The sequence below is a fragment of the Ambystoma mexicanum genome, chromosome 6q, assembly GCF_040938575.1.
Source record: "Ambystoma mexicanum isolate Mex_15411 chromosome 6q, UKY_AmexF1_1, whole genome shotgun sequence".
Classification (NCBI taxonomy): Eukaryota; Metazoa; Chordata; class Amphibia; order Caudata; family Ambystomatidae; genus Ambystoma; species Ambystoma mexicanum.
The window spans coordinates 855,628,194-855,645,859 of record NC_090937.1 but is presented as its reverse complement, the minus strand read 5'-3'; the positions used below and the strand labels follow the sequence as shown (position 1 = coordinate 855,645,859).

General features: G+C 42.8%; 1 protein-coding gene across 1 annotated transcript in view; it reads right to left on the bottom strand.

The window, feature by feature from the left end:
• Nucleotides 1-17,666, bottom strand: part of KLHL2 (kelch like family member 2) — an 864,825-nt gene that overhangs the window by 102,726 nt on the left and 744,433 nt on the right. The window contains exon 11 of the mRNA XM_069631381.1: nt 3,012-3,113. Coding sequence (XP_069487482.1) covers nt 3,012-3,113 — 102 coding nt within the window. The remainder of the gene's footprint in view (nt 1-3,011; nt 3,114-17,666) is intronic.

Genomic DNA, 17,666 nt, shown 5'->3' with positions numbered 1-17,666 from the left:
TCTGCACCACCCAGATTTACCTGGTAGCTGTGGCTGAGCAGTCAGACTTCCCTCAAGAAGAGTTAGGCAGTATGCAAAGTATACACCATAGGTGCTCAAACACAATAGTACAAGCAAACACTGACCAGAGCTTGGTTTCAAAAGTATATAGTTATTTATTTTAAGAACACATAAGTTGAAAACACTCTAGCAATATATAGCAAAACACTTCAAACACAGTTATATGGAAAGCAGTCCCAACCCTTATTCCTAACTAGACAACTCTTGGTTAACACCACATAATTCAAACAGAGGTGAGTGCTTAACGTTAGATGACACTCTAGTGATTCAAAGAAGGGAGGGAAAAAGAGCAAAATTAGGATAAACACACCACTCTAAGGTCAAGAACACTTTCAGTAGGCTCAAAGAAGCACAAAGTCACAGGTGAGCAAAAGTCACTAGGCAGGGCCCACTCTTAGAGCAGACAGAGCGAAAATGTGCCCAAGATCACACAGTTATTAGGGATTCAGAGTCTTGCAAAGAGTTCAGAAAGAGTTTAGAGAGGCTTAGAAAGTTTAGCCAGGGTGTCCCAGGCACTCCCAGGTTCGAAAGCCGGGGGCTAAAACTACCCCGTACAATCGGTGGCAAGGGAAGCCAGGCGGAACACAGTACCTTAAACGGGAAGGATCCTCCAGCGGTGGCAGTTGTTCCAGGCAGTGGCAGCAAGGCTCGACGTCGGTCAGGGAAGAAGAAGTTCTCGCTGAAGAGCAGAAGAAGAAGGTCGTTGCACTGCCCGGGAAGAAACCAGCCGCGGAGTCTTCCGGTTAAAGGGTTGTACCGACTTTCGCGGTTGTGGTAAAAATGTGGTATTCCGGTTGCCGGGGTGCTTGGCACGGGCAAGGCGGCCACGAGATACCTCGAAGAAGCGGAAAGAAGGTGAAAACTGGTTGTCCCCACCAGTCAAGGGAAGGAGCCACTCCGTTAAGAGTTCTCCTCGGTCGTTGGGAAAAGTGGTGAGACGGTTCAGCAGGGCTCCACCGGGTGGTGTCGTCGTAGCAGGTCGGCTCAGCCCTCCCCTCGTCGGATTCTTGGTCCTGTGGCGACTTCTAAAGTTCCAGTCCCCAAAGCCCTGCTTTTATGCAGCAAACCCCCATTCACCCAGCCTAGCTGTCACTCAAACATGCTAAGTGGTGAGCCGGCTGGCTCACCACTTGGGCCAATCAGGACGGAGTGCGACTTGAGTTACCAAGGTAACTCAGTCCAGGGTGCCTAAATCCCCCTCCACCCCTCCTAAGTACCCCAGACAGAGTGGCACCACTTTGGAGGGCTTCTGTGGAGAAGCCCACCAAAAGTGGAACAAAGGGCTCCACTTTGGGTCAGAGTTACAGAGGCGAACGCCAACGCCATTTTAGAATCAAGTTTTGGCAAAAAATCCCAACCGGAGTTATAATAATAAATATATAAACCGGCGGTATGTTTGAGGCTACCGTAAATAAATAATTAAATATGTTAGCCTAAAACAATGGGAAATCCCATAGGAAAATATTCGCGGTTGAATATAAAAAGTAGTTTCCACTGCCACCAGCCAAAACTCGATCAGGGGGGACGGAGACGTGCCCCCTCGACTAACAGACCCTGGGGCAATCGAATTGCCCCAGCCAGTACGTCCACAATATGATGGTTTGTACTGGTTCTGTTCAGGATTTAAGACTAGTAAAGTCTTTGGTGACTTTACATGCCCTGGGAGACAGTAGTCAGTCCCAGGGTATGGAGTCTATGTTGGGGAGTCCCTAGGACGCCCCTGGGTTACTGCACGGAGGGTGCTGTGTAACCCATATCAAAAAAACACATGAGGCCCTATGGGGTAAAAGACCCCATAGCCCATTCAACACAAGGTAAACCCAAGAAACACACTTCAAACATGCCCAAGAGTGAGGGTAAAAGAGTCTCACTCTTGGCAGGAGAAAAAAGAAACCCCAGAAATCCAGCAAAGCTGCTGGGGGACTCACTAGGCAGGGAAATTCAGCCTAAACAGAGAATTCTCCCTAACAGCCAGTGCTGAAAAGTACCAACCTAGTGCCTAGTTTAAAAAAATGTGTGAACCTGCTCAAATGGGGCTGCACAAGAGCACACGAGTCTATTAATTTTCCAATATTGGAGGGATGCCGAAGGCGTTCAAAGTGAAGTTGTGCATGTTCCTCTCATGGTGAGTGAGTTTGGAGCGTGTGACCTTTGGTGCACTGTATGAGGGTCTGCAGGCTGAGTGCGTGCAGAGTGTTGCTAAGGCAGTGCAGATTGTGACTTTGGATGTCAATCGTATGGATGAGCATGAGTGTGACGTGTACAGAGTGATTGTGGTACAGGAGGGTGTAGGTTAAAAACAATGGCAAGAGAAGGGCTCATTATTGAGTCCCCCTAAATTATGGGTGCTTGATTTTGATGTGAGCTCTTAAACATTCATGTGCAAGGAGCCTTGTCGTCCACCATCAACCATCAAAACCCTCTTGGAGCCTGATTGTGAGCGGGGAGGTATTACAGGATGTAATACCTCCAAACTCATTTCCCTTTACTGCACGTAGTAATTACCGGGGGCTTGGTAGGCCCGCAAGATAAAAAGTCCTGTGGACCATACAGTTATTCCCAATTTTGGGGACTCCATGGGGATATGGCAATTACTGCATGCAGTAATATGGCACCCTGTAATGACAGAATGTGGTACTGGTTTTGTGTGGCTGTAAAATCCACCACACAAAACCAGCTGGTAACAGGAGTTTCAAAAGTGAAACTCATAATTTGGCAGAGCAGTAACACCCTCGCTAATGGCAACTAGTGGGTGTTTTACTACTACAGTGAAACTCGTAATCAGGCCCTTAATGTTCATAAAAAGGCATACTCTGTACTTCCTGAGGGCATACATAGCTGAAGATTCAAATGGCTCTGTTCAGTGGAGACCTCGGGAAAAGAAGGCTCATGAGCCTGTAAGTTTGAAGGTTATAATGGTTAAATTGAATTTAACATCTAGCCATACTTACCGCCGACAACGCCAACTCCAACACTGCTTCTCCTTGTGTTCATTGGAGCAACATGAAACCATTCATTTGCCTTGGCATTATAGACTTCAACTGTTGCCAACCCTGTAAAAATGACAAAAGGCACTAAGATTGTGCATTGACTAAACACATTCCATCATATTATTTCTCTTTCCACAGATGATGCACCCACAGGGGAACACAGCTTATTGTATCACACACAACGACAGAGAATGACTGGATTCAGTAGGAGATGAAAATGCTGATCATTCAAAGAGCGAGCTTATCTAATACTGAACATATCTGTAGTCTGGATGCCACACAAGACAATTGAAGAATACGAATACACACAGCACTGACAAACTGTAATTATAGACCATGCCTTTTTATAGCCTTGCTGCTGCAGTTGCACTGTTTTATAGTGTCATAGATGACAAGTGTTATATGCACGTTCAATTTGATGACCACTGAGGCCTTGTAATAATAATAATTTCGCATTTATATAGCGCTACGAACCCTCTGGTATCTGAGCGCTGCTTATTATTACCCACGGTGTGTGGTGCTCATTTATCGACCTCCGAAGGATGAAAGGCTGAGTTTGGCCCCGCCGGGATTCGAACCTGCGTTAACAGGCTCTGCACGGATATCAAAGCGAGCTCGATCGCCCTACTCACGGTGCCACTTGACCGGTAATATGTTGTCGGCAACAGGTTACTAAAAGGTATATTAGAAACGCTACTGGGAATGCGAGGTAGAGAATATCAGTGAAAGTACATCCACTGCTACACAACATGGAATAGCGTATGTGGAAGGTAATGCCTTAAAGATTTTAGAGCTCCTGGGAAGATGGTTGGTTCATCGTTGTATATGTTTGGTGAATTTTGAGGCCCGCTGCTTTTAATGTCCAAGTTCGCAAGAGGGCTTTATGGCTGGTTAGAGATGCCGGCTTCAGGACGGAACCGCTCGGCGGTGCCTGAGCATATGAACACTACTGAAGAGCTCCGTGCATTTGCTAGCGCTGGAGTTTTGCTGGTGGTGGTCGCGTAGCGCTATAGCCGCCAGTATTGGAAGGCCTATGGAACAAACAGAAAGAAAATGGCCAGAGAGCAGTGCAGACATGGGGTGATTGGCAGTGGTACTCATTTTATAGATGCAGCACATGGACTGTGGCCCTACCAATTATCACATCACGTCTCTGGAGCTGTGCTGGCTCCAGCAATCCCCAGGGTAGGCCCCCATCCCCAGGCTGAGAGGGGGCCCCATCCCCTCTTGATAGGGTCAGATCTCTGACATTGTCACATGTAGGAACCTAGGAGAAAGACTGGCCAGGTGAACGAGGTCCAAGAACCAAAATCCTGCAGGACAGTATTGTTCCATCATGATTAGAGTACAGTTCTGTGACTCTCTAAACCTGCCTTGAATCTTAAGAATCAATGGAAGAGGAAGGAAGCTATAGGCTGATATCCTTCCGCCGTTAAGCATGAATGAATGAGGCATCTGGGGCCCATACATCTATGGCACCTTCATTTGGGAATCGTGGCAAACGGATCTACCTGAGGAAAGTACAAACACCTCTATAATGCGGCCGCTATATCGTGACTAAGCGCTTACTCATAGATTTCATGACAAATCCAGTTTAGGAGATCCACTTCTGTATTCTTATCCCCACTAGGTGAGCATCCTGAATGAGGAGACCTTGGCTGGGATACTACCACTTCTGCAGAACCAGGTGGCACAGATAGGGAGATGCCCCCAGCATGTTTATATAAAACATGGCCGTACTGCAGGCTCAGGATCAACTGGTTGTGTAATTGAAGCTTCTGAAGGGTGACTCCCCAATCAAACACTGAAGAGTCGGCCGCGACTGTCTGGATAGGAATCAGGTTTGAGAAAGGAATTCTGGTGTGGACATTCACATTTTCCAACCAATAGTTTAGACCTACATAACATGTGCAGGATTGGACACTGTAATCAATTGCAAGTATATTATCTGATTTGAGCTCTGGGCCAGGTGAAGCTAAACCCTCTTTATTGTAGCATGGAAAAGGGTACTACAAGCACATGGGAGGCCACAAGGCACTGTATATGCCAAACCCAGCAGGATGTCAATGTATTCCTGTGACAGAAGTGAGTAACCGCTGAATAAGTCTGAAATCCTTTCCTCTGTAATAAAGACCTGGGCTGAATCCATGTACTATACACAGCCAATTACAAGAAATTAAGGAGAACCTCTTCATATTGACCAAGAAAGCACTTTTGAACAGATTGCTTCACAGAGTCTGAAGATCAGACAGACCTTGGGAATGGCTGTTAGGGGTATACATGAACACCCACAACTCTAAAGTGCCATTCAACAATACGCAGACGATGCTCAGTTGTGCATGAGAGTAAATAGCATGCAGTACATCATTCATCTCCAGATTATCTAGTCATCATCCAGTCCTGGATGTCGATGGCCTACCTCAAACTAAACCCATCCAAGATTGAATTCGTCCTCATCGGTCTGCCCACTAAAAAAACAACTTGTCCAACAATGGCTCAATGGTATGCGCCTAAAAGGATTTGATCAACAACTCTCAGACTCAGCAAAATCCTTAGGCATCACCATTGACAGCAGCTTGTCCTTCTAGAAACACATAGCCAAGAAGGGTCGAATAGTGTGGCTCAGAATCTCTACCCTTTGAAAAATCAAACCCTTCATCCCGCAGCAGGGATTCCGGACCGTAGAGCAGGCCCTTGTAGTCTTGCACATCGATGGGGGTAATGCTCTCCTGGAAGGGCTCCCAGCTGCTCCATTGGCTCCCCTAAAATCAGTCCACCAAGCTGCAGCACATCTTATTACGGGAGCATGGAAATTCGACCAAATTAACCTCACCCTGTGCAAACTACATTGGCTTCCACTCCAAGCCAGGATACCGTTCAAGACTGCATGTATCATCTACAAAGCAGTCACCAGTAGCACACCAGCGTACCTGGTGTCTAAGCTCCACATATCTGGTAGCACACGCTCCTCGCGCAGAAAATCAACCAACCGGCTTGAATCACAACTCGTCTGCAAAGAGAGGACGGCCAAACAATTCTTCTCTTGTCATGCAGCCATCCTCTGGAACTCGATCCCGGTGTCGGCTCGGAAAGCCCCCACACTTCTCCAATTTCGCAAATCTCTCAAAACATGGCTCTTTCTACAATACCTGACCACAGACTAATTCCAATGGATGCACATATCGACACACAGAACTCACAGTACTGCACTACTGTTAAAGGATGCCAGCCCAAATGCTGGCTACCCAGAGTCTGCAGAGTGCTCTGCTGCTCTCGAGGTAGGCCCGCGCTTGAAACAATAAAATAATGAAAAAAATAAAAGAGGGCAGATAGACCATACATTTTGTGAACACTCTAGAGGCAGAGTTTAGGCCAAGAGGAAAAGATCTCACTGCCTGCCATGAAAAATCTAAGGCAACAGATGCTGTGGCCACATCAGAATGCAAAGGTAGACATACTTGAGATCCAATATGCAGATTCATTTTCCCCTGAAAAGAGAATCTATGCCGCAGAGATTATCTTGAAAGTTCTCTAAGGGTATGTAGAGGATGAAATGGTAGCTATTATATGTGGTGGCAATATTGCCTGACTCTTTTTATCTACCATGGCAGGTCTTGAGAAGAAGTTAAGTGCAACATGTGTTGGGGAGAGGCTGCGGTCCAGTTTTAATATAAATAATGCATTTTTTACAATGCGTCTAAGTTCTGCTATAAACAGTTCTAGGATGGTCACTGAGTGTTCAATGACCAGACAAACCCATCAACTAAAGATCATTTTGCCCTCATTACGAGTTTGGCGAAAAATTGTAAGTAATTCCATCAGGCGGAATTACCGATACTGCTGCGCATCCAGGCAGAGTTTCCATCAAATCGTGTGCACACTGGCCAAAAACATTACACCAACAGTAAATCTGCCAAATTGTGGCGGAAGTACTGTTACTGACCAAAATTGGCGTATTTACTTTTCAGTAATTCTGGAAAATTCGTCATGACGCAAATGTGAAGTTCAGCCATGACCACTTTTAAAAACCCTATCCACTCAAAATCACTATTAAGGAAGTGTCATCCGACCCCAAAACACACAAATATCATGTCGGGAGGCAAAAGCAAGGGCACAATGCCTGAAATGTAGCTACGCAAGCAAAGAATCACAGAGCAGGAGCTCAGTGTGCCTGAAATCCAAGAAAAGGTGTTCTCCGTAGGACATGTCCCATGGAACTGTGAGTACATGTGCAAGATGTGGAACGACCTCAAAGTCTGAGTGCGCACCCTCATCTCCAAACACCGTCGGGAGACATCAGCCACTAGCGGAGGAATTGTTGACCTGCTGCAGTGGACAACCTGGTAGGAGAAGGTGAGCAACATCTTCCACATAGCAGGCGTGGAGGGTGTGGGAATGGAAGAGGTCATAGCCAACAGCCAGGAAGTCCCTGGTGAGTACATGAGTGAATCATGGGCTCATTGGACAACACTAATAGCATATCGACATACACATACTTCCAGGCATCCAGCAGAAATTAACCCAGACAATGCACAAGCAATCAATGTGACACCTCAGGAGAGTACATCAGGAGGCATGGAAGGTGTGAACCGCCTAAAATACTGAACCAATCAAAAATGTGTCACAGTGGCCCCTCTGCGAGAACAAACATGGCAAAAATTGCCTGTTCTTTGGGAAGGTACCCACTCGAGAGTCCGCAGCCACACTTTAGCTCACTGTAAATTTCACAGATGGGAAATATCCATTTGCATATCAGTCTTTGTCCCGCCCACATGGGCAGTCCAGCACCAAAATGCTATGGCAATTCCCTTCTGAACAAGAGTACCAGCAGCAACCCCAAACACGTGTTTCAGCCTTGTTGGGCCTCATCAGTGAGGTGGAGCGGTGCCTCTCTGAGCACAGTAAGCAAGGGATCCACGTCTGGATGACCCTGGGAAACTTAGGGTGACTAGACAAAAGGCCCTTGAAACTATCAAAAATTTGTCATAGGCGCCTCTCTGCGAGAACGAACACGGCAAAAATGGCCGGTTCTTTGGGAACGTACCCACTCAAGAGTCTGCAGCCACATTTTAGCCTCCTGTACCATTCACAGATGGGAAATATACATTAGCATATCAGTCTTTGTCCCGCCCACATGAGCAGCTCAGCACCGAAATGCTATGGCAATTCCCTTCTGAATAAGAGTACCAACAGCAAACCCAAACACGTGTTTCAGCCTTGTTGGGCCTCATCAGTGAGGTGGCGCTGTGCCTCTCTGAGCACAGTGAGCAAGGTTGGCTGAGACTCTCCTGGGGGCCATCCACCCAAGAACAGGTCAATGGGGTGTGTTCGTGCCAGTAGAGGGACTCTCAGAACCCTGCTTGTTTTACATAAGGCTTAACTTTCGTTTCAGCCTAAGTTACCAGGGGAATCCAGACGTGACACCCTTGCTCACTGTTCTTAGAGAGGCACAGCTTCACCTCACTGAAGAGGCCCGACTAGGCCGAAACACGTGTCTGGGGTTGCTGTTGGTACTTTTGCTCAGAAGAGAATTGCCAAGCATTTCGGTGCTGGTCTGACCCTGGGCAGGCTAAAGACTGATATGCAGGGATATTTCTCCTCTGTGAAAGGGACAGTAAGCTAAAGACTTGGTTGATACTCTCCTGGGGGCCATCCACCCAAGAACAGGTTAATGGGCTGTGTTTGTGCCTGTAGAGGGACGGCCAGAACACCCTTTGTTTTGTTTATTAAGTAACTTTGGGTTTCACCCTGTTACCAGTGGAATCCCGACGTAGTCCCCCGGCTCACTGTTCTTAGAGAGGCACAGCTCCACCTCATTGATGAGGCCTGACTAGACCAAAACACGTGTCTGGGGTTGCTGTTGGTACTCTTGTTCAGAGGAGAATTGCCTAGATTTTTGGTGATGGACTGCCCCTGGGCAGGACAAAGACTGATATGCAGGGATATTTCTCCTCTATGAAAGGGATAGTGAGCTAAAGACTTGGTTGAGACTCTCCTGGGGGCCATCCACCCATGAACAGGTCAATGGGCCATGTGCGTGCCAGAAGAGGGACTCCCAGAACCCCCCTTGTTTTGCCCCTAAAATACTGTCCATGTAAAAGGAGGAGGCCATGATGTAGGACACATACAACTACCATGGAACAGCAGCAAGTATCACGGACAGTCACCCAATCACATGTCACATTGCCACCACCCCTTGTCAGCATGCCAAGAACCGATGTACAAACACATCAGCCAAACTGCTGGCACACACGTAACATTTGGCACTAAATCACAACTCTAGAAGTGTAGCTCAAACTGACAACAAGAGCAATAGACACATAGCAGCAAGGCCTCCATGAAGGTTGTGTCTCACGCAATCTCTAACTCACACCGCCATAGCTGCAGGGCACTCCTCAGCTAACAGCACAACAGGATATGTAAACAACATTGAGCAGCACTACATGGGAATGCATTATGTGGCACAACTGTGAAGCACATGACACCTCAGTCCAAGCAAGCACACATTCCTGACTGTTGATATGCCGACCCAACCATCAAGCCAGTAAAACATCATACTGTCTGCCACATGAAGACGGCCCCCATGGGCCTGTAGTATCCCTGTGACCCCATAGTACATATAACACTACATGAGAGCACATCCTACAATATTTCAACAATGGTATTAATGCACTTTTCTGGTTTCACAACAGGCATACAAGACACCCAGGACCCCATTGAGGGCAGCAGCACATCTGGCACAACTGTCCCAGAAAGTGGCAAAAAGGGTCCAGGACATGTCGCACTTAGGAAGGGAAGTGCCCAGAAGACCCCAAATACACCCCTGTCAAAAGGCACTACTGCTGCCATCACTGGGGGCACAGGCATACCTGCAATGGTCATGTCACCAATCTCTGAGGCTACAGCAACACCCACCACTAAGCCACCTCCGACAATTGCTGGGCTGTCTGACAAAGAACCCACCCACCCAAGTGGCAACAACATGCAGGCACAGAACCAAGCAACTGCACCTGCTGACACAGCGGTAGCTGAGTCTGCCACCACTGCCTCAATCTATGCAGCTGCCGCTGTGAGGCAAATACTCAGCTAAAAGATGGAAACCTTAGTCTGGTACTATTGGTATTTAAACAAATTGAATCTACCATGTCAGATTTTTATTTAACAAAGGAATGTAAAATGGCTGCTGGCGCGCGATGACATCATCACGTTGATGACATCATCGCGCATGCATTTGCCGGTGCCATTTTCAAAATAAAAGCAGAGTGAGAAAAACAAGGAAACTGCAGCACTGCAGTCCTGGTGTACCATACAAACACTGCAAAATACTTAAAAGGTAAGAGAACCATGAATATTTTAAGCAATGTTAGACTAAGTTATCGAAATGCACAAACTCTAACTATAGATATCCCTGACACAGGCCACCTGGACAAGAACCCCAAGAAAGCTCAAAAAGGAGAACAAGACAAGGTAGTTGTTACCTTTTTAGCATCTTCTTAGAAAATCTGGGAATTATATTCACAAGACAAGAAAGTGAAAATGGTCTTACCCCCTTAAATTACAGATACCTAATGGGGTTCCGGAATGGTTAACTTGCACCAATTGTAAAAACTCTATTGAAAAGTTGTACAGAAGTGGAAACAAAGTCTAGTAAATATGTCAGAACAATGACAAAGTAGATAAGATAAGCAGAATGTCCTTTTGGCAAATGTTTATAATTCGTTTATCAATTGTTTTTTTAGAAACTGTCCCTGAAGATGGTCATTAGGACTGGAATGCTTTGGGCACACACAAGAAGGCCTTTTGTCTCTGTAAAATAAAATTATTTTGAAACTTCTTATGTATACACTGACTTGTTTGTGTAAAGGAACTCTTTCCCGAATATATAGGGAATATGCTGAATTGCATGAATGTAATAAATGTACATGAATTGTAAGTAATATTTCACACAAGTCCTTCGAGTCGTTTGGGTTACTCTACCTGGACAACAAGCTCCTATAATTACAGTAGCAGTAGTGCCATTTTGTAATGCTTGCTTATATGTTTTTAAAGCAACCAAACAATGTGAAAATATATCCATGATACAAAATGTTTTGAAAAGTCTATTTGACTATGTGGGTCAAACACACTAAAAACTCTCATAGTTATTGGTGAAGAAAATGGATGACAAAGAGTCACAAAACGTATTAAGCAAGATGTTCGGTAACATTGAAAGGTGTGACATCCTTGTTTGCAATTGTTGGCAATAATGTTTTTTCTTCAACAAGCTCAGTGAACACATTATGTGATATCGCATCTAATGGAACCATATTATCTCAGAAAATCTCTATATCCCCTTGATAGCCATTAAAAAATGCATACAATTGTGTTCGATGATAGATTACACCTTGGATAAAACGAAAATACTTACTTTGCAGTAAATATATCATACAGCCAAAGATTGTTGGAGCCCAATAATACAACTGAACATTACTGTTCTTAATGTTATCCTAAAAACATATAACTTTCATTGGGCTCACCAAGGTCTTTGGCAACAATACAAGTACCACAACATTTTGGTGGTATCAGAATTACTGCCAGTTTTAGCATGCAGATGAATTCTGAGTTGGCAGTAAAGTGAAGGTGTTAACACCAATATTTAGAGGAATTACCATTCGCAGAATTAGTACCTGCGGTCATTCCTTCAAATTCCTCATGAAGCCCTATGGACTATATGAATTGGGACTAATACCTTGATAATGCCACTCATAATCTGGCAGTTATTCTGCTGAACCGAGTGGTGGTATTGGTAATTGAGTTTGGCAGTAATTCTGACAGAATACTGCCAAATTTATAGTGAAGTCCATTGTCTTTGTTAAGCCCTGCATGGGTTGTCCTCATAGGAAACATCTGTTCTGCTTCTCTTTGGTGTAAACAACATTTTTTGTTGTCTGCCCTTTTTTGTGTTTCAAGTCTTTCAATACTTCGTAATCTTGGCTGTTCCACCTTGTTATCCTCATGCACCAGTGTTCAATTGTGGGCTACAGGATACATCCTTGTTTTTGAATCTTCTCAGATATACAGAAATCTGTACTTTTGACTGGTGTTCAGAACTACCAATGGACAATTGGCTATATAATCAGATAATAGTTAAGATAACATAAATACTTTTACTGTTTATACATTGTGTGATCTTTAATGCTTTGTTAGAACCAGAGTGAAATTCACTCATTGATGATAGAAATCAGTTTTAGCAAATGGAAACCACACGGCAATCTTTTCTATGTAACTTGTAAAATGCATTGGATATAACCTATTACATAAGGTATGTGTTTTTTATAGATCGAGTGAGGTTTACCCTAACATTTTGAAAGCCTGAACTAAACGTGGGACATTTATTAGGCAGTTGATACAAAGCGTGGCTCTGTGCTGAATATTGCTTAATAAATGTTATGTTATGTTGATTTACAGCACGCACCACTGCCAGTTGCATGGTCTACAGGTGCTCATGTGGCTCGTTAAGAAAAGTGGGTAGGGTTGGTCAGTGAGGGAGAGAGGAATAGGATAGAGATTGCACTCATCTGTTGATGTGATCATAACCAAGAGATATTGGTGTCTGTGCATGTGAGCTTTCTAGGTGTGCTTTGTTATGTGCATTTGGCTTGCTTTGTCCATAAGGGTGGCGTTTAGTGTCTGAGTTGTTTGTTGTCTGCAGATGTTGGGTTTGTAGTTTTATTAGTTAGGTTTCTGCGGTTAGTGTGGTTTTGGTAGGTTGCTTCACTAGTCCGCTGAGTGTGTGCTGTACGTGAGAGGTGTGAGGGTGTGGAAAAGAGAGGTGGTTTCAGGTGATCTCTGGGTGTTGAGTAGTTTTATTGTCGGGCCTTCATTTTTTACTGTCCCATGTTTGCTTTGGTCCAGGTGTATGGTTTGTAGTGGTGCACGTGTAAACTAAATCTCAAAAATCTAAACAACTAAATCAGTACAATTCTAGTATGGCTAAACTCACAAACAGCAGATGCCAAATCAGTACAGTTCTAGTGTGGCTAAATTCAAAAGCAGCGTTAGCTAACAACTCAGTGCAATTCTAGTGTGGCTAAATGAAAAAGCAGTGGATGCCAAATTTGTACAGATACAGTGTGGCTAAATTAAAAAAGCAGCGGAAGCCATATCAATATAGTTCTAGTGTGACTATGTTCAAAAGCAGCGTTAACTAACTCAGTACAATTCTAGTGTGGCAAAAATCAAAAGCAGCATTAACCAAATCATTACAATTCTAGTGCAGCTAGATTCAAAGCAGCAGGAACCAAATAAGTTCAGTTCTAGTGTGGCTGAATTAAAAAGCAGCGTTAATTAAATCTTTACCATTCTAGTGTGGCTAAATACAAAAGCTGCGTTAACTAAATCAGTACAATTCTAGTGTGGCTAAAGTCAAAAGCAGTGGAACACCACGTTTTTACAGCTTTAGTGTGGCTAAATTCAAAAGCAGTGGGAAAAACCAAGTTAGTGCAATTCTAGTAAGGCAAAATTCTAAAGCAGCATTAACTAAATCAGTACACTTCTAGTGTGGTGAAATTCAAAGCAGCATTAACAAACTCAGTACAATTCTAATGTCGATAAATTCAAATCAGTGTTAACTAAATTATTGCAATTCTAGTGTGGCTAAATTGAAAAGCAGCAGGGTACAGTACTAGTGTGGCTAAGTTCAAATGCAGTGTGAACTAACTCAGTACAATGCTAGTGTGGCTACATTCAAAAACAGTGGGAAAGCAAGTCTGTATAGTTCGAGTGTGGCTAAAGTCAAAAGCGGTGTTAACTAAATCAGTACAATTCTAATATAGCTAAATTCAAAAGCAGTGTTAACTAAATCATTGCAATTCTAGTGTGGCTACATTCAAAAGCAGCAGGGTCCAGTTCTAGTGTGACAAAATTGAAATGCACCAGTAACTAACTCAGTACAATTATAGTGTGGTTAAATACAAAAGCGGCTGTTTAAAAACCATGTTAGTACAATGCTAGTGTGTTAAAATGCTAAAGCGGCATTAACTAAATCAGTATAATTCTATTGTGGCTAAATTCACAAGAAGCGTTAACTAACTCAGTACAATTCTAGTGTGGCTAAATTCAAAAGCAGCGTTAACTAAATCAGTACAATTCTAATGTGGATGAAACGTTGTTATTCATGGATGGTGATTTTATTGGGTTAGGTGTTAAGAAGCCTTATGTGTGTCATTTATTGTCATTTCGGGTAGCCTTGTCAATAGTAGCATTTTAGTAATCTCTAATCAAGTATCAATTTCAGATAGTGGCACCAAATGTCTGTAATCAATGTCTTGACTACAACTTCATTTGAATCGAATATATTCTCCTTTTGAGGATATTTTTAACTACATGGTTCCTGTGACGTGTGGCAAATATAACAAAGCTAACTTCTGTTGGCTTTCTGAATGTCTTTGTCTCAATTTTGTTGTTTTAAGTGAAAACCTCTAGTATCAAAAATAAATGTTTTGTAATAGTTCACAGTAAAATGTGTATGGACATTGTTGTCATTTATCTTGTACACATAGTCAACTAGTTCCAATTCAGAACCTTGACAAATGATAAACATATTGGCTATATAGCAAAGACCTTTCGCACCAAAGTCTTTGTAAATCAATGGTCCCAGTTGTACTATTAAAGTTTATTCTGTCTTTACCCACACATATATTGGCCATTAAAGGAGCATTTCCTGCAACCATTGCCACTCCTCTAGTTTGCTTCTACCGTCTACCATGGAACATGCAAACATTTTATTTAAAGTAATATGTATGTAACATGTTTTGAATCATGTTGTATTGATCATAATATGAGGCACATTTTCCTAAGTGACAAAAAGAAAGCACTGGCTATTTGGTGGTCATTTGAAGGATAGAGCGCTGAGACATCTACTGTCATTAACCAGTACTGCTCATTCTATTATAGTTTATCAAGCTTATTAAATATGGTCAAAGTGTTCTGCTGGCCCTGATAAATACCCTGGAATGCTTATTATTGGTCTCATATTGAGTACTGTCCGGTAGAATTCAGGAAGAAATATGTAGTTGCTGTCTGAGAATTATCAACTTTTAAAAAAACTAGCTTCCTTCTGTTATCAAAAGTCCTTTTCTTTGTCAATTATATATCTTTTGTAATAATTCTGTTTGAAAGTAGGTTGTGGTTTAGGGTCCATATAAAAAAAAGATCTTTATTGTTAAAAATGTTTAATTTTAGTTTTCTACAAAAGTATCAATGTAGGTCTAAGTAAGATTTAATCTACTACTCTGTAGAAATTAGAAGTATTTTTCAAGAACTTGGAATTCTGCCCGAGTAAGTGTGATAAAAGGATGGTCACTATGGTTTTCCCTCCATCACAAGGTGTGCATGTTGTATTAACCTGGACAGAGGGGCTATGCCTGTATCTCTCTCATTCTGTGATCAGCTGTTTGTTTGTTTGCTTCTCTTTCCTCTTGATTTGCATCCTGTTCCTTCGTATTATGTGGCTCTGGAAGTTCATCTTTTCTGGAGTTATTTGTAATTGCCTTTTCCATGACTAATTAAAAACTATTTTTTTCTTTTAGTAATGTTATGAGTAGAATCTGGATTGCTTTTTGAATCTCAAGCTTCTTCTTGACGTTCAATGCATTCATGTTCTGAGCTGATTGGGTAGATGGTTTGTGTAACTGGTTTGTGTAGCTTCTCTTGATTTGTTACTACGACATGTTAGGCTATATGTTTGTTTGCAAGTAAAGACCCTATCTTTTCTGTAATCACATTTATTGAGAAACAATTGGCATGATTTTCTCAACTTATATAGTTAAAGCATTCCTCCAAAATAGTTTCTAATGCCTGGTAGCTTTTCTTTTAGGAATCTGGAGAATCAATTGCTTCAATTTATTTTCTAACATTGCCAATGTCTTCTTCTGCTTTCGTAGGAACTTTCCCAGTGTGAGCTATCAGTAGCTTGATAAGATTGATGGCAGACAGGGTAAAACTATTGCCCTATTTCCTAGCCAATTCTCCATTACTGTCCTCATCAAAATTAAGACAAATGCCAATTATGAGACCACTTACGATGCATTTATTTTCCAAAGACTAGCTCAAAGTAGCTATTTCACAGATTGTATTAATTTCATCTTTCATGACTTCTCCAATTGTAGCATTTATCATGTAGAGTCTCTTCTGCCCGTTGCCCTATGTTAGAACATGGGTGATGTAGGAGCGGGGCCAGGATATGCAATTCATTTCTATTAGTCAAGAGCTGAAGGGATCTGGTCTTAGATGGGGTTAGCCTAATAGAGAGTGCATATATCCAAACCTTTTAAGCAGGTTTCTGGCCATGAATGTTGTACACAAATGATTTGCAACATATTTTTCAGTGAATGTACATACAAATTAAGAACGGCTTAAAGTTCTTAATACACAAAGATTGAAGGGCCTAGATTTGCTTTCTCCAGTAGGGGAGAATCTTGTTTTATCCAGTAGGTCCAGGAATTTACATCAAAACAAAGCAAAATGAAAATTACATTTGAGCATAGTGGGCCCAGGGATCTTTCAAGCTCAAAGTTAAAAAAAAAATCATTATATTTGTTGTACCCCAGCGGGCTCTCTGTCACAGGATGGGCATTTCTTACTCCCGCCCGCCACTCTCCAGCCTTGCTTGCATACTGCTCTGTTTCTGTCCACTCACAACTCTCCTTCGTGTACTATTTACATGTGCCACCTAACTGATCACATTTAAACATTTCCTGACAATTTGTGCATTTTGTGATGTGGCGGGTCAGAAGAAGGACACGGAAAGGGCAAGGACTTTCTAATGGTTATTTATTAGTTAATAAGTATTATGCCTAGCTCTCCCTATTACTATGTGGGTGTTCCCTGCCTATGTAAATAACTAAATTCCTCGATAGTCATCAGAAAATCTCAAATGAATCAGTCTGCTGTCCAGAAATTAGTTCTAACTGGCCCTACCACTATTCTAACCAACCTAAATAAGATCAGGAGAATATCTCCCTTCCCCTGATTGTATTATGGCGATGTATTTTCTTCTCTTCACAATTCCTTTTTAGTAGGCTATTCTTGAATAGTCTCTTATCACTTCCTATATCAGTTCTTGTTACTCTTTCACAATGTATTTGGGTCTTTCTTTGACTTTTGGGATAGTTCTCCAATGCTCCCTTTTTGGTTTCTGTATTCTTTTCTGATTCAGGTGCTATACCCTTTTGAGTTTGGTATCATATATCTTCTTATCGGTAAAATGCCTTCTTGGGTTTTAGGGTTCCCCCTCTCTTCAGGTGGTTTACTCTGAGTATCTTTTCCCTTAAGTGGTTCACTTGGCTTTTGTTCCCATTCACAGAATTCTCTCTCTAATATTCTCCTCGCTTTACTTCTTGACTTATGGGCTTTTAGCCCCTCTTCCCAGGGTATTTGTTCCCCATTGGTAGAGATCTCGCTTTCCACATAAATAGAGTTCCACTTTATGGACTTTAAACTCAATGGGGGTCATTCCGAGTCCGGCGTTAAGGGAAAATCGAGGCCGGTAAAGGAATAACGACTTCCTTTACTGTTACGGGCCATTCTGACCCGCCACACCGTTATTTACGCCACCGTAAACTACGATTGCGTAAA